Source organism: Miscanthus floridulus, chromosome 1 (genome assembly GCF_019320115.1).
Source record: "Miscanthus floridulus cultivar M001 chromosome 1, ASM1932011v1, whole genome shotgun sequence".
NCBI lineage: Eukaryota > Viridiplantae > Streptophyta > Magnoliopsida > Poales > Poaceae > Miscanthus > Miscanthus floridulus.
Window position 1 is genome coordinate 105,534,672 of NC_089580.1, and position 25,932 is coordinate 105,560,603.

The 25,932-nt window shown below is 43.0% G+C and overlaps 3 protein-coding genes across 3 annotated transcripts; 2 read left to right on the plus strand and 1 right to left on the minus strand.

The window, feature by feature from the left end:
- The first annotated feature begins 1,716 nt into the window (after positions 1–1,716).
- On the plus strand, positions 1,717–2,884 carry LOC136490550 (uncharacterized). Its single transcript, XM_066486777.1, has one exon. The coding sequence runs from the start codon at positions 1,755–1,757 to the stop codon at positions 2,700–2,702; it is 948 nt and encodes a 315-aa protein (XP_066342874.1). The 5' UTR covers positions 1,717–1,754; the 3' UTR covers positions 2,703–2,884.
- A 1,254-nt stretch (positions 2,885–4,138) lies between these two features.
- LOC136490568 (uncharacterized) lies at positions 4,139–4,639 on the plus strand. Its single transcript, XM_066486778.1, has one exon. It carries the CDS (start codon positions 4,140–4,142, stop codon positions 4,506–4,508), a length of 369 nt encoding a protein of 122 aa, XP_066342875.1. The 5' UTR covers position 4,139; the 3' UTR covers positions 4,509–4,639.
- A 12,768-nt stretch (positions 4,640–17,407) lies between these two features.
- Positions 17,408–17,779, minus strand: LOC136460984 (uncharacterized). Its single transcript, XM_066460482.1, has one exon. The coding sequence runs from the start codon at positions 17,777–17,779 to the stop codon at positions 17,408–17,410; it is 372 nt and encodes a 123-aa protein (XP_066316579.1).
- Between the last annotated feature and the right edge of the window lie 8,153 nt (positions 17,780–25,932).

The following is a 25,932-nucleotide window of genomic DNA, read 5'->3' on the forward strand; positions in this document are numbered from 1 at the left end:
CTGGGTCAGCCTGGTAAGCCCGAGAAGTCATCGCCTTCCTTGGAATCTCCTCTGTCCCGGGGATATTGTTCAGCGCTGCCTCAAGCGCCATGGCCGATCTCTCCAATTCCTGAAACATACAATCATTCTTGCCCTCTGACTCATTTTCTATCCTGAAACCTCCTCCACTATCCAAACCCGACTGGTCTAGCTCACCAGTACTCCCAAATCTGACTCATTGGGATAGTCTTCTTCCTTTTTGCCAATTGCCAGGATCACTCCAGTTTGGACTAGGTGAATAGTCCCTCTAACCCTTTGGTCTCTCAGAATGATTCCGCGGGACTCCCCAACTCTGAACCCCCTTAGGCACCGCCATGGTCAGACGGCAATTTCGATTCATCCTCCAAAATGATCACGAAAGTCCAACAACCCAACACCAATGCGGGAGAGAGACCAAAAACCGCCGAAAACAATGCAAAGCGAACCACGAAATCCTGAAAAATGCATCTCTCCCAACCTCCCAACTTCCCCCAAAACTCGACGAAAAGGGAAGGAACCGAGGAAACAACGCGGTGAGACGATGCGGCGGCGATGTCCGAGGCGATTCTCCCACTTTTTCTGGCGAGAAACACCCCTTAATGGCCGTCGACGATCACCGGAGTCGAGGTTCCCCTGTTTCGCCTCTGCTGCCGCCGGCGCTCTCTAACCGCCCCCTCAAACTTGGTCACCCAGGTCCATTCAACATCCTCTAATTTGAAAACATGGGTATTCCAAAGAATACCTAAGAACAAGGTTTTCATTTTCGGAAATTAAAATTTATCGGAGGTCACAGATAAAGAGGATAAATATGATATATCAGAAATATCGAACCAAATTTAAATAAAATTTAATTTGAATTTAAGTAAATTTAAATAAATTTAAACAAAATTTGTATAAAAAAGATAGATATTTTCTTATCGGCACCTACGGATAAAAAAGATATATCGGAAATATCAGGAGATTTTGGCCGATAAATTTTTCTCTGCCTAAGAATACCCCTAGGGCCACCCCTGTGTGGAATGAAGTGGGTGAGTCTAGATGTCTAATTTGAAACTCACACGCCTAAACGTACGTGATATCTTGTTTTGTAGGAATCGAGCTACAGTAGTTATGTGCAGAGCGAAGGCGAGCTGCTAATAAACCATTGGGGTACGCACTGATTGAGGCTAAAACGTGCTAAGAGCATCGCCACAAAGGCCATATTAAAAAATAAATAGTATATAGAAGGAAGAAAGTAGAAGTGGTAGGCAGATAGCCCTTCCACTTCCAGAGGACCAGCACAAAACCTACTATTTTTAAGCAAAATCAACACAAAAGTAGGAGTAACATATATGCGTGCACAAGGAGTACCTAGACAGACTGAAATCTCCATGACGAGGACCAACCAAGCTGCCGCTACACCAAGAGTACCCAGGTTTTGTCTCACCCAATCCCCTATCGATGTTGTATTTTGGATATATATAAGATCGATGGAGCAGGTACTCCGTGTCCGCCTCCGTGATCCAATTCCAACCACTCCCCATGTATCCATCTTTGACCTTGAATCAAATCCTAATAATCAATCATTCTGCACTCTCCAACTCCACCGTCTCCATTCTCCGATCGGAGACTATACCTATATATATATATATATATATATATATATGCATGCATGTACGCAGCTATACACAACACAACCCAGTCAGCAAGAAACGCGCACAACAGAAGCAGGTTAACAAGCTAGCAACCTGGTCATCATGGAGCTCCTCCCTTGCATCGCCACGCTCCTCATCCTCCTCTCTTGCTCCCTGGCGGCAGCGACGTCGCCTCTGGGGACAATCGAGCGCGTAACTAAGCAACAAATCCTGGCAAGCATCCCGCCGGGCGGGGGCCCGCCCGTGGTCTTCCTCACGTCGCCGTCCGGCAAATACGCGGCCTACTTCCTGCGCACGCACACCGTGCCGGGCGCCGGCGGCCTCGGCGCCGACTTCTGCTACGTTGAGATCATCGACACCACGACGGCCGCCGCCGGCGCATATGGCGGCACCGTGGAGGGCGAGGGGGAGGTCGGTGCCGCCGCCGGCGGCGGAACGAGCGTGTGGGAGTCGGAGTGCCGTCCCATCAGCACCGTCAACACGTGCGCGCTGCTCTTCTCGTGGCATGGGCTGGAGGTGTTCGACGGCGGCGAGGAGGTGTGGCACGGCGAGACCAACACCGACGGCACCAACTTCCTCGAGACGCTCGAGCTCGTGGACGACGGCGACATGCGCATCCGCGACAAGGACGGCGAGCTCGCGTGGCGCGCCAGCGACGAGCCGCGCCACGCGCAGCACTGCGGCGCGCCGGGGTCGCCGGGGCTCGCCGCCGCGCTCCCGCCCTTCGCCGAGCCGCTCGGCGCACACAGCAGCAACCTGCCCTTCGGCCAGGAACCGGACGGCAACGGCCACTCGGCCGAGCTGCCCCAGGCGGCCGATGTCGGCAGCGGAGCAGCGGCCTTCGGTGGCGCCGCAGGGGTGGCTGGGCCTGGGCTCGGGCTCGGGCAGGGAGAGCACGACGCCGCGGCCGGGTTCGGTGCCCAGCCGTTAGTGGACAACAGTCCCTATGACAGCGGGGCCTGGAAGGAGGGCCATGGGGCCCATATCACCGCCATAGGCGTCGCTCTTTGCGTATCCGCTGTGCTTGGCGCCATGGGCACGGGTATCTGATGCTACTGCTGGTCTGCTGCTGCTGTAATTGGTTGGCCGTTTTGTTTGGGTGGGGTGGGTCATGTTTGGTGTTTCAATGGGTCATGGCTAAGAATGTTTTCTTTTCTTCTTTTAATTATTCGCTTGTATCAAATATTGTGTAAGAGGGGATGTTTGCCTAATTGGACCCGATAGTTATTATATATGTATAACGGCTGATTGTACTCCATTACTCCATAGCAACTTAAATTTGGCTTCAGACTATTACGTGGATTTTGTGCTGTCAATTCTCGTTACTCTTATATTTTGAGAGTGAGAGAGATTATACAAGATCGCCCTCGTATGTTGTTACTTGTCATTAGCGAAGTGAGCATAATTCAATGGCTTAGTTCCTTCTTTCCTAGGGTGGAAATTTCCGTCTAAGCAAGTTATTAACTTAGCATAGTTGCTCATATTTTCTAGATTCATTTCTGAAAAATCAAATCTGATGAAGATGAAATTTATATTAAAGTTGTAGATCTAGATGAGATACACCTTTATAGTTGAACACGTTTTCATTTGAAATCGTTTATAGTCCAAAAATTCCATGTGAAATTCTCATATTTTGAAATTCAATTTTTTTGAATTGTCCAAATGAAGTCAGATGGACAAACAACCAAAACCAAAGTTAAAACTACAAATTTGCAAATTTGTAGTTGAAATTTTTTAGATTGAATCGTTTGAAGCCTCAAATATTCGTTACAATATCAACTGCAACTAGTTGAAATTGAAACCATCTTAAAGCAAGAAATTTTGTCTCAAACGAACTGGGATGCAGAAATGACCAAAAGCAAAGTTGAACATCTTGGTGAGATCTACAACTTCGTAGATAATCACCTTTCATTTGAAATCATTTACGGTCATAAAGTTCTACTTGAAGTTATCACAATTTAAAATCAAAATTTTCAAATGACCTCGGATGGAAAAAGACTAAAAGCAAAGTTACACATCTTAATGAGATCTTCAACTTTGTAGTTGATGACTTTTTTATTGAAAATCATTTACGATCCTAAAATTTTATTTGAAGTTTTCAAATTTTAAAATTTAAACTTTTGAAACAACCTTGGATGGAAAAAACAATCGCAGAAACGCAAAAACCTGCTTGAGCCCACGGCCGGCCCACCCCGATTCCGTAACGATTCCCGCATGGCCTCGTCCAAAAAACGCCCGCCCCGAGCCGTCCGTTTGCGAGGCCGATCAGCCGTGTGCGTGCGCGCACGCATCCACCCCGTGCACGCAAAGACGCAACAGAGCGCAGTAACGCACCAACACTTTCCAGCTCCGACCCGGACACGACAAGCGCCGCGCGCGTCGGACTCGAACCCGTCCTCTGCATAAATGTGCGTGCCCGCCGCCGCCTTCTCGTGCCTCGCAAGAAAGGAAGAAGAACTTGCTGCAAACTAAACGGCGGAGAGAAACATGGCGGCGACGTCTCAACATGCGGCGCAAGGGGCTGAAGAGGGCGTCGTGGTGCTTCGATGCTTTGACGGCGTGAAGGTCGCCGTGCCGACGGCGCTTGCACGGCAGCGGTCGGGGCTGGTCGCCACGGCGGCGGCCGCGGACCGCGTGGTCGACGTGCCGGGCTACGTGTACGGGCCCGTGGTCGCCAAGGTGGCCGCGTACTGGGAGGGTCGCGCCGCGGCGACGCAGGGAGCGGACATGGCTGGGGCGGCGTTCGACGCCGCGTTCATGGCGGGGCTGCAGCACGACGCACTGGTGGACCTCATTCACGCCGCGCACCACCTGGGCGACGCCGCGCTCTTCGACCTCTTCAGGTTCCGGGCATGACCGAGCAAAGCTCCCACCGTCGGATCAAGATCCCGTTCTCCAGATCATGCCGTTTCAACCATGTGGACCACTTTCCCGTTTGTATTTTTGTCTTGTCGATCGTAGTGTATTTTCCAAGGAGTACAAGTTTTGATTTAAGTATTGTAATCTATGCTGCCCGCTGTTATCGTGCCCCCTAAATATTTCCTTGCAAATGTGTCCATGCAAATTTAATTGCAGATTATTTTATCTTAAAGTAAATTACGCAGAGTAGAATTATTCGTACTTAATATTGCCACCCATGAACTAGAACGCATTTAAGGGCTTGTTCGTAATGCAGTAATTTCACAAAACTAATATACAAATTTCACATTATTTAGTTCAATTTTATAGAAAGAACGCATGAACATGAAATTTTTTCTCATATTCCAAACATGTCCTAAACAGATAGGAGAAGCCTCTCCATACTGAGAGCATCTCCAATGGTCCCTTAATACCTCTATCTATCTTGGTAAGCGCAACTCCAAAGGACTCTTTATATCTTTTCTAATTTATATGATATATGAATAAAGATTTTGGTGAAAAAAATATCCTCCAAAAACCTCTTTAATTGGATCTCTAAATATATACATCCTCCATTTCAAATTTCTTGTTAGCCCAAGATAGAGCGCGAGGATGACTTTCTAGATTCCGCACAAGATATAGAAAAACTGATGGACAATATAAAGTGATTTTTACTCAAATGACTTTCAAATGATGAGACTCTTGGAGATGCTCCAAAACTACCAAATTAAGGGTGAACCATGCTTTTTTTCTTGCTCTAGTAGTTCCCTAATATCTCTCACCTTTTTTTTGGTGGCCATCAATAAATGTAAGGAAATTTCTTCTTCCCCGATAAACAAGTTCCGGAAATTGTTTTAGTTTTCCAAAATAATTAAGTCAATTTTAAAAACAAGTTCAACTTGTTAACTTAGAGCAGGGCCGTGGAAAGCCTTAGGATGACCAAAGGCATACTCATCGATAAACAAACGGTTGCAACTTAGTCTTATATATGTCTCCTACAACTAAAAAGAACAAAGCATGGATACTTTTTGTGCGACATTCCAACAAGGTTCCGTCGTCCTGCCTCCGGTGATCCTCCACCTCCCTCATGTCTACGCCCCTCGCTTGAAAAAAGGAAAGAAACCTTGCTTGTCTGCCTCCTGTGATCCCGCAGACCCGAACCCCTCGCGCCCCTAACTTGCCAAAAGGAAGGAAAGAAACTGGGAGCGTGCCCCCATCGTCACCCTCACCAGCATCTACGAGCGTGCCACTGCCGCCCGCGACCGCCCTACGCACGACCCGCCCACAGCTGTCCGCGCACGCCCCGAGGCCACCTTCCCGGTAGCGGAGCCAAAGCGGCATCCCAACGCCGGAGGCCGCGCGACGTCTCGGCGGCGCAGCGTCCCAGTGGGCCCCAGCGCCAATGTCGAGCCCCACCACCATCTTGCGTTTGCTAGGTGCCCAAGTTGCTCGTGATGGTGGAGGCTGGGCAGGCGGTAGCGGAAGCCGGCAGGGAGCGCGCTCTACCCTCCACCCGTATCTGGCTCGCCCATATCCGCGTTGCCAGAACTTCATCGGGTCCCTTCACCTGCGATGAAGACCCACGGCAGCGGAAGCCGTCGGAGCGCCCACGCATCCCTTCCCCTGATTCGGCTCGTGTCTTCATCGGTCCTGCTATGCTGCCAAATACTAGGCTCCTGCCGCACTTCCATCTCCTCCCGTCCTACGAGGAGCACCAACAGGTGTGCCAGTCCCTTCTCTTCCCTTCCTGCTATGCGAAACTGAGCACTCAAACACATAGATGGGGACGATTCCTGCTTGTTGTTACAGGAGTGTTTCATAGTAGATTTTTGTTCTTAAGTGCAAAACGGCAGGTCAAGCTGCTATGCTTCCTTTGTTCTCTCAGCAGAATTTGTTTCTTACAATATGCTTTACGAAAAATGGTTTGGGGGTGATGCAGTTGAGTTGTTGATATATGGAACACCTTTATATATAATGCAATTTATAGTACATATTCTGAAAATGTGTAACATTTCTGGGCAGACAATTTGGTGGTGTCAGATGCTAATGTTTCATTGCTCCTGACGGTGAAGAGGTGTGACCTAGGTGAGAGCACAAGCACCCAACATCCTTCAAGTGATTCTAGCATGGAATGTATGTCCCATGGCACGAGCTTTTCCCTCTAGCAATGATTCAGTTGATTACTTGATTATTTTTCCTTAACTTTGTATTCTAAAAGGTGTTTTAATCAGATCTTACACCTTTTTAATGAATTATGGTTCCTCAAACGATTTTATGATTTTTTTTTTCAAATTAGGTTAGTACAGGAGCAAGGCTTGATTGCTTTAGAATGGAGTCGGCTGAATGTTGTACCAATTTACTTGTTATTACTTATTAGTCACAATCTCCAAAATCATGGGCTGCAGCTAGAATGCTATATACAGCAAGGGTTTCCACTAATATCGTGTTTTTTATGTATAAAAAGAGGCAAAAACTATACAAAAAGTTGAGAAAACCTACTGCATTACAAGCCGTTACTTTTTTTTGGAAGAAAAATTAGCACTACCTAATGTGTCATGTATGTCTACGATAACACATTGCACATCACATATGAACTAGAAGCAAAACTGCTCTGGAGACAGTGAAAATGTTGCTCCTCATGCTCTGTTCTGTTGCATACTTCTATTTTGTATATGATGTTTCCAAAAAATATAACTTACATGTGCTGATAGCGATCATTTGAATTTGTATCTAGTTCTAAAACTTAGTTTAGTTAACAAGATAGTAGCCAAGGAGCTTGATTTTTGTTACCTGGATTTCATCATGAAAGTGTTCGCTGCCGAAGGAGAAGCCAAGACACAACATGGTGCCATGTTCATAGAGATCAGTGAAAAACTAGGTTCAGCATCAATGTAAAGACTCATGATTGACATTTTTACCTTCACTTTCATAAGTAAAAGCTCTCTCCTTGATATCATACCGATCAAACATCTGAAAAATAAGTTTACCGCAAAATACAAATTCAGCCAAATTATTTTAACCAGAGTCTGATCATTTGCGTTTCCACCTTTTGACATAGTATTACCTATGGTCTTTATGGTTCTACTTAGCTTGAAGTTTTGATTGGTACATCTGGCTGATATATGTTGCAATTCTTCAATTAAGCTGCATAAAAAAATAGTTAAATTAGGGAGTCAGCGATTTTGAATAGGGTCCCCACTTTACTAAGTTTTCATGAGATGGAATTTCAGTTAGTATTAGAATGATGATGATGTTGACTTATTATAGCATATATGCCTTTGTGCTGATGGGCAGATTGATTCTAGGAATCTTATGGATAGCTTGATTAGAGGGCGGCGTCACAGTGATGCAAGATGCGTGTTCTCTTCGCAAGGGATTTTACCGAACCATGAACATGGAGCACAAGGGTCAGGTCTCCTCGTTGTCACTTTCACACTCATCGATCTATTGATTTTGGTCTCCATATTAGTTTTGAATGTTGATGCACCATTGCACCCCATATCATTGTTTATTTATCAAAGAGAAAATATTTTAGCATATGGAAAATATATATCCACTTGGCTTATTCTCTATATCTATTCTGTGCTGACCTTGGTAATTTAAAAATACTATACTGGTAAATTTGATGTAAGGCTTTTTCTTTATAAATCTGATGGTACATAATTGTTTTATCCTAAATGTTGGATGTTTGTTAGCATGCAAATTGATATTCTGGTTTAGACATACTGATGGTAGCAGTATCATGCGATAATCTATCAGTTAGGTCACTAAATATTTGCTTTTATGTTTTCGTGAGCTCATGATATTTGATATGAGAGATAGCGAGAAGCAACATGTATGGCTATATGATAGACAGCAGGGAAGGGCTTAATGTGGTCTATCATGGTATTCATAAGTGTTATACAACAATACTAGCTTTTGTTTAACTGGAAGCCTGGAATTAGAGGTGAAATTTCTTTGTTATCTTTCTTTTGCATTATTTTGATACATCATGCAAGACCTTTTTCTGTTTTTTTTTGGCAATCACAATGTGGTAAACATAGTTTGTGCCTTGTTTTATTAAGCTAGGACTCATCATCCTCTTTCATGAATCATGATTGCATCAATCTGGTGTTCTACTTGCTGATAACGCGTCATGAAGACGCCCTGCCAGTGCCAGCTGATACAATTTCCCATGCTTCTCCAAGGTAATGCCTATCTCTCCCTCCCAACCTCCTTCCCAGCTTCCCTTCTCTCTCGCTTGGCGTGGATGCGATACAGATCTCAAGTAAGATGGGAACCGAGGAATGCTTCCATTTTCTCTAATAAAATTCATATTGCTTGGCTCTGCAATGGCTTCAGCCATATGGCACGCATTCCCTCTACTGCAGTCATTTTCAAATATGCATATAATGTTTCTTCATCTTGACGCATATTATTATTTTCATGATGTTGACTTCTATATTTTATCTTAGATTGACTGATTATCATTCACCTTAAATGTCGGTGTCCTCATTTTCCATGACAACGCAGAGGTGATGCCTACAGCGCATAGGCCTATGACCGAGTAGGACCACCTAACGACGACAAACACATGGCAAAAGGGTTTGGCAGGCACAAATGTTCTCCTTCTGTCCTTCAACCACATCTGCCATTACATCACAGTGGTGCTGAACGGAACGATCCATTTGTCTTGAACCTGCAACTGCTATCGCCCCTTGTGGTCGTGGATTTGTGTAGCATCTAGTTTTAAGGACAAAACTAGATACACACCATATGTGTGTCCAGGAATTCAATTCACACACATGGTTATAAATGAAGGGGTAATATCAAAGACAATGCCTTTATTACATAGCGCATAAATATTTGTTACAAAAGACATAGTCTTACTTTACAGTATATACTATAACTCTATTCTTCTGGTGAAGCCTCCAACACCATAGGAATCATCAACTGGTTGATCACAAGCCTAACATCACTTGGAAAACTCTACTGAAGAACCTCCATCTGGTACCCATCCGGGATTTTGCCAAAGTATTGAAATAAAACAAGCGTAAGCTACTACCGCTTAGCAAGCATAATATGAAAGGATGCAGGCTCAAAAGGCTTGACACGGCTAAACTACGATAAGCACTTTTAGTTGGTCATATTTTATTATTAACCATAAGTTGCTAAGTTATGCTTAGGCTCCCAAATATGAATATTTAGAGATATTAGTAATTTTAGTCATAACCCAAACCATCCAAGTAACCAACTATTCAGTAAGGATCTAGGCCGCTCGTGTCCGTGTGCACGGCTGATATACCAGTTTTACACTCTGCAGAGGTTGCACACTTTCACCACGAGTCATGTTGCCCATATGCTTGGGTTAATTACTCCCAAAACACTTCCAAGGTGTGCAAGCAGGGTACACTACAAAGCTTTTCCCTAGTCGTTCTAATAAGGAGCAGCCACTAACGATTCCATCTCCCAAGTGTTATGGAGTCATCTCCAAAAGTGGCACTAATACACGCAACATAGTACACACCCTAGGGATGAGATCCATACCCAGCCTGGTATGCCCCTCTTGCCCTTTTGGTAAACTGGTACAAACTAGAAAGAGTAAGGTACTAGACTAAGACCAGAGCTATGTGGTCCTCATGGTTGTACTATAAGTCCTGGGTTGTCACTTAAAGATGAGTCCTTATGGAGAGAAACTAGAGCACCATAAGAAAAGGCCCAATGCTCTAGCCCCCTTGGTTCTATGTTGCTAAAAAGCATCTTTTAATAGCCTTTCGTGGATTTAACCAATCCATTTCGAGAATTACATCTATGCTTAAAGACTTCAACACAATCGGATTTGCCAAAAACTCTACCCCTTATTTCAACTCTTACACTTGGTCACATTAGAGTGGCTTGTATATCCCCACAAGGGGAGTCAACTAACATCTGTTTCTTCATAGGACACTTTGGTATATTGTACTCCTTAACAAAATGATGTGCAATGAAGGAATGTGAAGCTCCTGAATCAAACAAAACTGATGCAGGGCTAGAGTTGACTAGACACATGCCAAACACAACATCTCGGGCTTCTTGTGTAGATTCTATCTTCACATAATTGACTCTATCTTGCACATGAGTCCGTTGTTTATGGTTTCCGTTGCGGGACTATTGCTTGTTCGGCTTCTTTGGACACTGACTCGCATAATGACTGGGTTCACCACAGCGGTAGCACTTCTTGCATGAAGAGGGGGTGTTGGGCACATTATCCTTCATTGGGGAGTTGATGAGTGGTTCTTAGGGTGGACTCTGGTTCACATACTGTTGCTCTTGCTGGTGTTGAGGGAGTTATTGAGGAGGAACAAAATCCCACTGACTAGTTGGTTCCTAGTATCTCTATTGAAATTCTTGCCGGGGAGTGTAGCGGGGGAGTGTGTTGCTACCTATAGATTGGCTTTGAATTCTCCTTTTCTTCTCTTCCATTTCCCGATGCTTGTTCTCAATCAGAATGGCTCTATTCACCAAAGTTTGAAAGTCAGGATACTCAACAGTCATCAACTGCAGTTTAAGTTCATCATTCAATCCTTTCAAGAAGCGTTTTTGTTTCTTCGCATTATTAACCACCTCTCCTAGAGCATAACGTGATAGCTGAGTGAATTTGTTACAATACTCACACACTATCATGGAACCTTGTTTCAAGTTGAGGAACTCCTCCTCCTTGATCTCCACCAAACCTTCTGGAACATGATAAGATCAAAAGCAGTCTTGAAATCTTCCCAACAAATCTGATCTACATCTTTCTCAATCCAAAATAATTCCCACCAGTCTGAAGCTGCTCCTTGAAGTTGACCAGAAGCATAAGGCACTTTTTGATGGTCATTACAGTGAGCTATGTTAAGTTGTCGCTCCACAGCTCTAAGCTAGTCATCAGCTTCTACTAGGTCGCTTGCATGAGAGAATGTCGCCGGATGTCCCATCATAAATTAACCACACTTGTCCCTTGGTGGTGCTTGATGTGGGTTGATGCGTACATTCTGAACATAAGTCTGTAACAATTGAGTCTGTATCATCATAGATTGCTCTATAGTCGGAGGATTTTGTGGCAGTGGATTAGCATTAGGGGCATTCCTTCTAGAATCATATGAAGCACTTCTCCTGGTAGAAACCATCTGTTTGGAACATTTAACACAATTATTGGTTGTAATCCATGATCCGGAAGTAGTTCACAAGGCAAAACAATCAATCTAAAATTTTCTGGATGAGAACTACCAGTAGCATTTTAGAAAGACATCCATATATCAAGTTCTAGAAATCCTATGAAGGCATTCCTTATTTGGCTAGGAAGCTTATGAAACTCTCTACAACTTTTGTATAGACCACCTTGCCAGATTCTGAGGTTAAGTTAGTCGAAAACAGGGCACAACCGAAACTATTCAGACTCCCAGTCAGTGTAGAAACTTCAACTTGTAGAGGTCATAACTCCCAAACCATGATAGATATGAAGATGGTTCCAGTGGCATATGAAAGGTATAGAAGTCTACTTTCATCCATAAAACTTTCATGACTTTTGGGCATCTACCTTTGGAGATATAACCCGATGAACACTGACTACTTAGAAAACAGCACACGCAGAGACGAGAAAAACCAACCCAACTATCTAATCATTGGTCCTTGTGCCTTAGCATGTAAACTAAATGAAATTGTGAGCATAACCCACAAAATCATTGCAATCATTACAAAGATCCAAATCAAGCATGAACATCTAGACAACTATTCAAACATTACAGGTTCATAATTCAAGCATTAGGACTCAATGACTCTACTCATGTTGCTAGCGTTCTTGTTGTATCAAGGGCTCAAAACTCTATAGCTTCACCTTCATGTTGCACAAGAATGTGGTAAGTGATAGCTCTAAAAGCAACTCAAAGCAAGGGTGAGGATAGGGACAAAATTTATAGCAATAAGGAGGAGATGAACAGCAAAGACAAGAATATAGTATAGGAGAAAATAGCAAGGTTTATAGACCATGGATTTTATAGCAAATTCTAAACCTTAAAACGACCATTTTCTAACTAGGCTTGCGTCCTACCGTCGACCTGGCTCTGATACCACTTTATAGCACCTGGTTTTAAGGACAAAACCAGATACACACTATATGTGTGCCCAGGAATTCAATTCACATATATGGTTACAAATGAAGGGGTAATATCAAAGACAATGCCTTTGTTACATAGCGCATAAATATTTGTTACAAAATATTTAGTCTTACTTTACAGTATACACTATAACTCTATTCTTCTGGTGAAGCCTCCAACACCACAGGAATCGTCAACTAGTTGATCACAAGCCTAACACCACTTGAAAAACTCCACTGAAGAACCTCCATCTGGTACCCATCCGGGATTTTGCCAAAGTATTGAAATAAATAAAGCGTAAGCTACTACCGCTTAGCAAGCATAACATAAAGGGATGCAGGCTCAAAAGGCTTGACATGGCTGAACTACGATAAGCACTTTTAGTTGGTCATATTTTATTATTAATCATAAGTTGCTATAAGCTTAGGCTCCCGAATATGAATATTTAGATATATCAGCAATTTTAGTCATAACCCAAACCATCCAAGTAACCAACTATTCAGTAAGGATCCAGGCCGCTCGTGTCCGTCAGCACGACTGATATACCAGTTTTACAATCTGCAGAGGTTGTACACTTTCACCACGAGTCGTGTTGCCCATATGCCCGGGTTAATTACTCCCAAAACACTTCCAAGGTGCGCAGGCAGGGTACACTATGAAGCTTTTCTCCAGTCGTTCTAATAAGAAGCAGCCGCTAAGGATTCCATCTCCCAAGTGTTATGGAGTCATCTCCAAAAGTGGCACTAATACACGCAGCATAGTACACACCCTGGGGATGAGGTCCATACCCAGCCTGGTATGCCCCTCTTGCCCTTTCGATAAACTGCTACAAACTAGAAAGAGCAAGGTACTGGACTAAGACCAGAGCCATGTGGTCCTCATGGTTGTACTATAAGTCCTGGGTTGTTACTTAAAGATGAGTCCTTATGGAGAGAAACTAGAGCACCATAAGAAAAGGCCCAATGCTCTAGCCCCTTGGTTTCATGTTGCTAAAAAACATCTTTTAATACCATATTGCATATATCTTTAATTGTATTCTTTAATCAATATCAGTTGGAGCAAAGTGAGCATACTACCCACATGCAAAACCCATAGGTAAATCAAGGACAGGATAATCAATACTAAGGTAAGTAGACTCCAAGCAGTTCATTAACATATGCATATGAATTGAGTTTGCATTAAAGTGAATAGGTAATAAGGAGCCTCATATTATACTTGCCTTAATTCAAAGTATCGCTGCTGGTCTTGATCTTCAAAGAGTTGCTCCAGATCACCAACACAAAACTCATTGTCTACTCGAGATCAAACAGCACCACACAGGCATCCATACAATCATGCATAGAAAACAAAAGCTATAGATTAGAACAGTACACCAATCAATATAAAATCAAGATGAAATGTTTGTGAAACGAATCTACATCTCGCTACGATCACACAAACGCGAAGATCACTCAAATCGGAGTTAAAACGGATAAGTTATGAATTAAACAAGATTTCCTTTTGTAAAATAATAAATTAAAGCTAACCTCGATTTTAAAAGTTGAAAACATACTTAACAGTAGTATGAACACGTAGATTATGGAATTACGAACCTAACGCAAGTTGAACGGATCAAATCGAAGCTAAAACGTGAAAGTTATGGCCTATAGAAACCAGTGGCAAAACTATAAATAGATGGAAACGTATTCTGGATCTCAAGCGAAGAAACTACGCTTTCTAAAGAAGAAAACATACTCTGGAAAGATGCTATGGATTGCAGGTTAAGTTATTCAAAATCCCGAGGGCTCTTTAGAAAAAAGACAGGGACTACGGGTTAAGACTCAAATAATTATAATGGCCTTTTTTGTAAAAACGTCAGCGAAGGGGTATCTCTTATTTGGGATCGTCCGATCCAGATCGGACGGCTACGATCAAACAGAAAGGAGAGAGAGAGAGAGGGCTGACCGGCAGGTGGTGAGGAACACGGCGGCGCCATGGACAGTGCTCAGCGAACTCGGTCTACAGACCACCATTGAACGAAGCAAAAGCACGGGAAGCTAGAGGAGACGACGACGATCTTTTTCGGGTACCTTAGCAAGGAGTGGGATAGACGGAGACGATGTGGCGCATGGCAAGGTGGACGGCATCAGCGGCGGCTGGGTTGGGCGGCGGCGAGGGAGCTCTAGGGCGCGGCGGCTTCAATTAGGGTTCGGGAAAAGAGGCACACGGCACCCCGGCGACTATTTAAGAGGCTACGCTGGCTTGGACGCACGCAAGATGGAGGGGGAAGCGGGCGAGCATGGACGCGGCCGGTGATGTCCGGCTCGGATGATGAGGGGAAGAAGACGCCCCTGGCACCTGGGCCCAAGCTGCCAGCGTAAAGGAAGAGGGGATGGCACTGTTGGGCTTCGGCCTGAGCGGCCCTTGAGTGAGGAAGTAGAGAGAGAGCAGGCGTGGCGCGACTGCGCTGGGTTGGGCCGCGAGTGAAGCTGGGCCGCAGCGGGGAACTAGAACGGGCGCGGGTGCGGAATGAGGCGGTCAGGCCGCGCGGAAGCAGGCCGAGCTGGGCTGCGGCGGGCTGAAATCAAGGATGGGAGAGAAAATCCTTTCTTATTTCTTTTCAAATTTTCAAACCCAATTTGAATGCAAAATTCAAATCAAGTTGAAATTTGATTTCAAATCACACAATTCAAAAATACTATGCAGCAACATGAATGCATATACATGTTTGTATACCTTATATTTGATTTTAATTTGATAAAATTTTATTATTTTTCTAAATTCAAATTCCCACAAAAATGCATAATAAATCAAACTCTCCTATTTTAAAATATTGTAAATTTAGGGTGTTACAATTTGATCATGCCCTTAATTTTGAGTTGCTTGGTCACTCTCACTTGACTACAACTTACAGCAAAGAGCTTGATGGCTATAAGCTTCAGGGGAGCTTATGAGTCCTTTCTGTTTTCTTTGTCCTTCAAGAACTTCTGATGTGCTTTGAAGTGTCTGAATGCATGCTAAGAGAGAGCACATGCAAATTTCAAGGAGTCTCATAAGAAACTAAAGTCCTTATTGAGGTGGCAGGAAAAATTGATTTTCTGTTTGCAAGAAGTTGGATTCTTTGGAGCTCTGCAAGTGAGTTTCAGAATTTGTTCAACCAGCATTTAAATTTTACGATCTTACTTCAGTTAATTTCCTTCTTTGTTGTCCCTCACTTGTATATATGCACCTGTTTGTTATAGTTCATATTTAACTTTTTGTCAGAGATTTTGCTTGCATCTGCTTTGTACTTCAACTTTAGCTTATTAAACATGACAGTTTATCGAAGATACTGAATCTTGTTAAAAAAATTCTCATGTTCTGTGAATCGCAGATTCTGCCTATTCCTACATGGGGGAGCAAGTCTCCTTATCATACTAAACTTGCATGTTAACAAGTATCAAATGATGGGACTGTATATTTGGATTCCCAGACCGAATCACTTGAGGACCCAAATCAGTGACTCCCCATTTGTATACGGTATACCCCTCACTCCAAATCAGGAATCTCAACTAGGAGCCTGGATTTTGCACAGAAAAAAAAACTTGAGTTAGCCATTCAGCAATCAGTGCCAGTTAAAATATCTCACCCATAGTTGAGCTGGTGCTGCAAGTCCATTCAGCATTGATGGAATAATTTTGTATCGACAAAGTAGACCCAACTGCTTGGATTTTTTGTGTAAAATTGGACTAATTCCTATGAAATTCTTACACGATTCATGTGATTACTTTGTAACTTTCTATATAGTTTGCGGACCAAGTACTAGCTTCCCAATGTAAATCGTTCATAATTGTTTCTTTTGATCCACTGAGTTATGGGTACATAATCATCACATTTTCGGTGGATTCTTGAATTATACAATGAAGTTTTTAAGAAAAAAAATGGATTGAGATTGCATTTTTTTTATAGAGGAAGTACCAAACATCTCTTGCAAAAATTTTACAAAAATTGCTTTTTGAATTAAATGTCAATTTAACGTCGGTATTTAATTTCACGGTATTGTTTATCTTATTGTGCGATCCATGTGTTTTTAGTACAAAAGTTTTAGCTGTCCCGTAGCAACGCACGGGCATGAATCCAGTATATATATTAATTATTAGGTCGTTTTTGACAGGGCGTCGACTTTTCTAAAAACAATGAAGTAAAAAGAAAGCTATATTTCTGTGGCTTAGGATTTTAGACCAAAACAGCTTCGGCTTTATCGTTGTTTGCTTGGTTTTGGTTTCACAAACCATTTTTGTGGATGTATGTTTGGCAGAGTTTTTAATTAAGCCGCTGGAGAAGCTCCAACAAAACTTGTCAACAAGGGCCTTACTTATCCAATACTAACTGACGTCGAATCGTCAATGATACATAGTTATTGTCATCGTTTCCAAAAACATAGTTATTGTCACATTAGGAGGGTTGAGTCTAAATTACAATATCTTTTCACTAGAAAACTATCTATAGAAATTCTAAAAAAAAAAACTATCTATAGAAACTATGCACTTGGACTCTATATCCAAATGTATCATGTATGCATACTTGTCATTCATTGTTGCTTCTTGCCCCTTTCAATTTCTTCACCGTAGTGTAGTTCACCTATAAGCAACGAGAAGGAACAACAATTTACGTCTATCACATGCCACCAAATGAACATTAGACTTTTCATTGACAAAAACTTTACAAAATACTAGTATTACTACATAGTATACGGTCACCGAGGTCTACAGGAAATCCGTAGCCAGCTTGCGTCGACTTGCCATCTCAGGCACATGGGGCAACTGGTGGGCCAAAGAGCTCGAGGAGCCCCCGCTCGCCCAGGTGGAACGCCGCGTTGATGATGTCCACGCGAGCGTCGTGGCTGAGCCCGGCGACGTACTCCTCGTCATACCTGCCGAGATCCCCAGTGCCGACGGCATCGCGGCCGATCCAGTACGCGATCACTGCGGCGAGGACCCGGCCAGTGATGCCAGAGGGCACCGGCACGGCCCCTGTCGCCGCGTGCTCTCCGGTGTCCATGCTGGCCGCGACAGCCCCGGAACGCCGCGCCAGTGCAGATGGCACGTGAAACTCGTCGCCGTCGAAGCACCTCAGCAGGATGAAGTCTTCGGCGGCGGCGGCGGTGTATTTGGCCATTGGCTGCGCCGTCGTCGATCTCTACACGCATATACACACTGCTGCAAGCTGATAAGAGGCGCCTCGGAATTTATGGAACTGTTGGTGTAGCCACGCGATGCTATCTGTTGATGGAAACCATGGAGGTGCTCATTGTTTGCATCGATCAGCACATTAAAGTGGCGGTCCCAAGAGCACAAATCTTTGCATAATACTTTCCCCCCTTCAACGTGTCAGTGTCACTGCGCAATGCACGTTCTTGGAACAACAGCCCATTTTGTTGTACTTAGTACCCAGAGAAGAAAATGCTACGGATATTTTCCGACCGTATTCGAGACGGAATCCGTTTAAAGGAGCTTAGATCTGTTCGTATTCGAGTCTAGATATGCAACATCCTATACCATATCCATATCCGAATACTCAAATCGCATATTTATAAAGTCGATATCCAATCGTATCCTATCCGGCATGGCTGACACTATCCGTATTCGAATCAGAATCAGAACAGAAATATGAAAACAAATGTAATATCAGTGATATACGTCCATATCCGGTCCGTTTTCATCCCTACTTGTACCCAATGTATTTCTTTTGAAGAAAATGAGCATGTAGACACTCGTATACATATATGCACACACATTCTATTCTTCCGAGGACCTCAAAAAAACCGAGCCAACATATCTCGAGATTGATGAAACCATCGTAGGCGTCACATTTGAAAGACTACAAAAACAAATATTAATATCGATGAAGTCATCGTAGGCGCCTTTGCTGTCGACAAACAATTCGCCTCATAGTGAAAGAATATCACCATTAAATCATGAAATAAATATTGGAAAATACAAACACCCACATATAAGTCAAGACTTTGAACTTAAATGGACATACCACTATAGACAGCCTAAGAGCATCTCCAAGAGTTTCTAATATTTTCTTCCTAAAAACCATAGTATCTTCCAACTCTAAAAAATATTGGGAGAAATAAATAAGACCTTCTCCAAAAATTCTAATAATTCACTTCCAAAAATTAAAATTTTAGTCCCACATTTTTTTTTGTTGGTGACAGTTTTTTTTTCGCACGAGATCGCAAAACTCGATCTACTATCCTGTTCTTCAGCACTACTGTGTTTTCCACCTGCAACAAATTAGCGTAAGCATGGACGTAAATCAAATTTGAGCGAAACAGACAGGGCCGTCGTCGCCGGCGCTTCCCTCCACGCCTCCGCCGATCCGTAGCCTACCCGAGCCGGCACCCGTGCTCGCTGCAGCAACCGGCCCAGCACCAGGGTCAGGTAGTAGCAGGCCATCAGCCGGCCAGTAGCAGGTCACGCACCAGGCTTTTCCATCAGCCACGATGCAGGTAGCAGCAGCCGCCCATCACCACAGTACCATGGAGCCCCCCAATATTTCCCCAGGACGGCGTGCGCGCGAGGAAGAAGAACCGCGGGAAAAAGTCACAGCGCGCGACGGAGGAGACTGCGTGGGGAAAGAATATACGCGTGACCGGAGTTTGCGCATCTTTATGCGCAGGGAGGGTTTCCCAAGTGCTAAAAGATTAGGAGGTGAGTTTAGAAATTGTTGGAGATGGATTTTATCCATTCTTTCCCAAAAATTAAGGATCGAGAAGCATTATTGGGTACTCTTGAAGATGCTTTAACAAGCTAAATCCTCATTTTGCCTGTTCCGCCGCTTCTATTTGAGAATGAAATTCTTTCCAATATTTCTACTGCTTGTGATTTGTAAAGTGTATCCAAACATTAATGTGATTTGGTTTCAAGGATAGGGGTAGTCCATTACCTTCTTTGTTACCTCACAATTTTGTTTGTCTTGGTGAAGTGAACCGGATCCATCACCACCTCACTTTCTCAATCTCTCAGTCGTCTTAATAACAAAGGATATGGGTTCATCTCACAAAATTCATGGGATTTCGTAATGAACCATTACATTGTACACGAAGTGATTTCTCAAGCGGGACACCTATAACTAGCGGGGTACGGTATGCCCTATAAATATCCGGTGGGTGGCACAGTAATAGACGATGAATTGATGGTCATTTACTCCATAATTTATTGTCACTCTGTTCTGTTTCGTTCCTTCTGACCTCTCGCTCATTCATTCCTGTGGGACCCCCCTCACCCTCGCGTTATCCTCTAGCGGGTAGGAGGCCAAGCAAAGCCCCCACATATGTTATACCTTGGTATGCTTATATGTAGTTGTGTAGGATTGATTCACACTTAGATAGGCAATCAGAGGGGGGTTGAATAATTGCAAAAGTCAAAAACTAATTTTAAAAGTTTCCCCTAAACACAAAACTTGCCTCGTTTTCTATTCTGGACAGAACACTGTGCCTCTACTAAAAATAATGTCGACCAAAACCTGTATTTCCAATTGATCTCATTGTGTCTGATGGTGACGAGAATTAATCAAGCCTAAATTCGTGATTAAACAAAATCTATAAAAGATTAATCAACGAAACTTATCAAATCGCACGCTTGATGCCCTAGCACTGTTTTAGATAGATTAAATCAAGTCTAAACTTGCAACCAACAAAATCAATCTAAAACTGAAAGCTAGGCATCTAAATCAAAGAGCTGAGCAAAGGAACAAGATTACCAACACCATCAATTATCAAAACTTGATCTTTATTGCATAGAAGTGTTCACAAGATGCACCACACAAGCATCCATATAAGAATTCTCCACGAATTCCAAACCCTTAGAAACAGCCACCCTGCTGCCTCTTCTCCGCCAGGGCGGCGGGAGAAGGCGGTTGGGACGGGATGGCGGTAGGGGCGTCGCAGCGAAGCTCGCTAGCGCCCTGCCCTGGGATTAGGGTGGGGCGGGGTCGAAGGGCGAAGACGGGAGGTGGGTGGCATGGCAAGGCGGTGGGAGCCGTCAGTGGTGGGGGCAGGGGCGAGGAGGAGGACGGTAGAGCACTAGTAGAGAAACGACTTTTGATTCACTTCAAAATTTGGCTTTAGTCCCAGTATTTTTCGCGCCCGGGACTAGAGAAACCTTTAATCCCGGTTGGTAGCTCCAACCGGGAATAAAGGTCCCTGCCCAACGGCTACTGCGGCAGGCTTTTGCTGCTGGGGACCTTTAGTCCCGGTTGGAGCTACTAACCGGGACTAAAGGTTAACTTTTACTCCCAGTTGGTCCCTCCAACCGGGAGTAAAAGTCTACTCCCGGCTGGAGGCTTCATCCGGGACTAGAAAGGGACCTTTAGTCCCAGTTGCTGTCTCCAACCGGGACTAAAAATCCCCTCCTATATACCCCTTCTTCCTCCCCGAGCCCGAGCCACTTCGAGCTCTGTGTTCTTGCTTCATCGCCGGTAATCACAAGATTTCTTCGATTCCTTCATCGATTCTTCAGTTCTAAAGGTTACCAACTTTATACTCTCATGTTTTATCAGTAGCATATCTCATTTTGTGGACTAGATATATGTAGTTTTTTATGGTGGATTTTTTAATTTGTAAGCCATTTAAGCTCAAAATCACTTTAAAGTTTGCATATTTGGAGGAAGGAAGGTTAAAGTAGTTATTCAAAACTAGTATTCAACTTTCATTTCTAGCATGCATAGCACACTTCATGGTTTAGAGATATAGAAAATTTTAGAGTTTTTTTAATTTTATTTGTTTATAAAATAAGAAATTTATATTATATTAAAAATGAGTATAGAGAGTAGATGGCAACTGCTTCTGGGTCCTCGGCCTCTCATCGGGTTCCAAAGCGACTGAGGCCAGACCTCCCTCTCATTGCATGCGGCAAGTGTGAGGAGAAGATTGTGATGGAGTACCGGGTGAGAAAGGAGTGTCCCAACAAGGGCCGTATCTTCTACAAGTGTCCGGATCGCAATGTGAGTTATTTTGTCGCATTTGATGATTATGGTTAATTTATACTTATTTTCATGATGATTGTGATTAAAGTTCTAATTTTTTGTTTTAATTTCAGTGGGATGGCACTGGATGTTCAGGCTGGTACTGGGAGGAAGTGTATGTTGAACACGTGCAAAACTCTCTTGTACAGGCGGCAACGACGGCTGATGAGGCAGTGAACCTGCAGAAGAAGCCCATAGATGTTGAATAAACGCATGATCTGTCTGTTTTAGTTGGGATTGGTCGCGAAATCCTTATGCTGCTGAAGTACATTTTAGCTTTAGTTTTTTTAGTGGTAGTTGGGATTGTCTACATTGTAGCGAGACTTTCATAAATTAATACCTTGTGTGGTGGCATGCATGTCGTATAATTAACTAATTATGTTCTAGGTTTTAATATGGTATGTATGTCATGTAATGCAGATGAGCCGGCATTGGATGTACAATGCTGATCGTCGCTCCCAAGAGTTCATTGAGGGCGTGCATTCTTTCTTATGTGTGGCCGAGACAAACAAACGTGATGGTTTCATATGCTGCCCATGTGCCATATGTAAGAATTTGAAGGAATATGCTAGCTCAAGGAGTCTTCATTCACACTTGTTGAAGTCGGGTTTCATGCCAAACTATATTTGTTGGACAAGGCACGAAGAAACCAGGGTTGTAATAGAAGAAGGTGAAGAAGAACAATGGGACGATGATGACATTATTGCTGAATATGGTGCCTTCAATGATATTGCAATGGGGAAGCTGAAGAAGAGGTAGGGGCAGAAGATGAGCCCGCTGATGATCTTGATCAGGCCATTTGTGATGCACAAAGAGAATGCGAAAGTAAAAAGGAGAAGATCAAGTTCGAGCGCATGCTAGAGGATTACAAGAAATTGCTATACCCAACTTGTGATGCGGGGCAGAAAAAGTTGGGTACCACACTGAAATTGCTGTAATGGAAGGAAAAGAATGGTGTATCTGACAAGGGATTTGGGGAGTTACTGAAAATCAAAAAGAAGATGCTTCCGAAGGATAACGAATTGCCCGCTTGTAGCACCTCGGGTGTTTAAATACTAAAACCTGCCATGTCATCATATGCATTGCAAAGCATTTGGCATTTAGTGAAAATTTTGATATACATACACTAAAACAAGTTTACCTTTATGTGGTATGTGTTGAATTGTATTGTTTGAATCATGTTCAAAATTTGGTTTGATTTGAATTTTCAAGAAAACCCTGATTTTCAGTATTTAAATCCTACCCTGAAAACCCATTTCAAAATCTAAGCACATTTTGGGGTTGATCCTTAAAGCAAAAGTGTAGAGCTTGGCAAGTTATACAAAGTTTGTTTTTGGAGTTTTCAAAGTTGTTATGAAAAATTTGAAGTAATTTAAAAAGGCAAAATTCTTTAAATGTCCCCTATTTGAATTCAAATTTGCATTTCAAAATGTAGACCAAATTAGGGGGTGGTTATAAAAGCAAAGTTGTAGAACTTTAGATTTTGAGCAACTTTTATTTTTGGAGATTTTTGAGTTGTTATACAAATTTGGGAGTAATTTGGATTTTAAAGCGAGTGGCAATTTGGTAATTAGTTGGAACAGTGGAAGTAGGCACACTCTCGCCATCAGTGAGCTTCCACCGGCTTCTATGTGCGCCCTCAGGCGCCACCTCTGGTCTTGACATGTCCGCATCGTCATGGCGTGTCAAGCGCACCGTTCCCCACCGCTTTTCGCCTGCTGGTTAAGTCTCGAACGTCGTCGTCGTTTTCTTTTCTCCTCTGTTTCCCGCCGCTGCCGCCGTAGCTCCGTCGAGCTCGCCTCGCCTCCTCAGCGCAAACCAACCTCGGTAAAGTAGTGTCCCAGCTCTGTCTCCTCCTTGTGAACCCAGCCAAACAACTTTGGTCGCCTGATTCCGCGGGGAACCCGCTGTACGCACCTTTCTTCCTCGCGGCCGGCAACCTCGCCGTCGCAAGCGCGTCGCCGTGGCCAGCGCGCTACGGTCTGCCTCTGACCTTGCAAAGCCTTGTTTCAGCTTCGTCTCGTTGCCGTGGTGCTTAATACCTTATTGCTTGATCGTTTTGTCCACTGCAGTCGCCGGAACACCGCCATCGACGATGTTTTGCTCCGCCGTGTTTGCTCAGATCGTCGAACCACCTTGCTGTTGCTCCTTCGACCTCGCTCTTTGCTCCAACGCGTTCGGGGTGAGCTACTAGACCTTCCTGTGCTGTTTATTTAATCGTTACCGAGCTCCTATCACCGACGCAGTGTCGCCGAGCCACCGTGTCCGCCATGGCCGGTGCCAAGCTCGGGTTGTGCCATAATCGGTGCAAGTAGGGACATCAGTAGGTGCGCCTAGTCTTGGTGGACGTGTTGGTGTCTTCGCCATCGCCGTTGGTCTCACCGGCGGCGAGAACTCGCCGGTCAGCACGTAGTCGCCGTAGTCAAACGCGGGAGGTTGGGGATGACAGGTGGGTCCTCGTTGTCAGTGACTCAGCGTTCAAAATGGATTTTCCTATTTTGGAGATTTGAATGAATAGTGATAATTTTTGTTATTTTTGTGTAGAATTATTTAGAGTTCCAAAAATTATCAAAATTTTTGTGTGACCTCTCTGTGATGTATATTATTTAAGAAAATATGAAATGTTGTTTTCAGTACTTTTTGAATGTGATGAAAATTTCTCAATTAATTAATAAATGGGTTTCCATGATTTTTTAGGCTTAATTAATTATCCAAAAATTATGAAATTTGTTTTGCCACTTACTTATCATGTGGTGAACCTTTACAAAAATTTTCAGCTCAATTGGAATAAGTTGATTTATTTCATAATTTTGAATTAAATAATTAATTCATAAAAGCAAATAGTAACATTTAATGATTTAGGTTTTGTTTGAATTTTGGATTGAGTGATGACCTTGGGTCATTAGTTGGTAATGATCCTTGGCAATTAAAGTATGTGTTACAAAAAAAAAGGTTTAGTTAGTTTGACTTGCAACTGTACCGCGAAGGAAAGTTGTATTCGAGTTGTTAATTTTGCATCCATCATCAAGCATCATGTTTCGTATCCCGCATCATGTTAAACATGGCATTGTTACTACATGTAGTGAACGAAGGTGAACACGTGGTAGTTAATCAAGATGCGGAGGAAGTTACTCCATCTGTTGAGGTCGGACCTGATAATTGTGGAACGTCGCAGGAACCTAACTTTTCCGTCAACGAAGGCAAGCCCGGATGCATTTAAACCTACCTTGTGTTTTACAAGTTTTTATCGCTTTTGCTTTTCAATACTGCATTAAGTGATTAGGAGTTGAGTGGAAACCTAATTGGTGCATTACCAACCTTGTTTTTTCATATCTACCTTGTTACTAGTTTAAATTCATAAAGGAAAAAGTCTACTTAACCCCCCCACCTATCAACCATGGTCTACTTCACCCCCAAACTATAAAGCCGTCTATTTTACCCCCTGAACTTTTCAAAACCGTCTATTTTACCCCCCTGGGCGGTTTTCGACGGTGGTTTTGCTATAGTAACAGTGGTTTTGCTATAGTGATGATGATTTTGTCTTTTTCTTTTTTATTTATTTCTGGTGAATCTTTAAAAAATCATAGTAAATCATAGAAAAATTATAAAATGGAAAATCTAATTTTGTTGGACTCCACATGAGTAGATCTACACAATGAATATATAATATGATATGCTTTAGTACAAAATTTTTGCTGTACCTTTAGATTAATTGGAAAATCTAATTTTGTGTGTAATTAATTGGAATTTATCTATAACTAAGTTATACATGGTCCAATGAGTACGAAATTTTTACTATAGTTCAAGCATACAATAATTAGCCTACCATAAAAATTTCACCATAATTGGACCACAGAAGCTGCATCTATGAATTGTTCCAATTAATTACAGACAAAATTGGATTTTCCAATTAATCTAAAACTACAGCAAAAATTTTGTACTAAAGCATATCATATTATATGTTCATTGTGTAGATCTACTCATGTGGAGTCCAACAAAATTAGATTTTCCATTTTATAATTTTTCTGTGATTTACTATGATTTTTTAAAGATTCACTAGAAATAAATAAAAAAGAAAAAGATAAAACCACCATCACTATAGCAAAACCACCGTTACTGTAGCAAAACCACCGTCGAAAACCGCTCGGGGGTAAAATAGACGGTTTTGAAAAGTTCAGGGGGTAAAATAGACGGTTTTATAGTTTGGGGGATGAAGTAGACCATGGTTGATAGGTGGGGGGGTTAAGTAGGCTTTTTCCAATTCATAAATACCTAGTTATGCTTAGCAAGGTGATTAC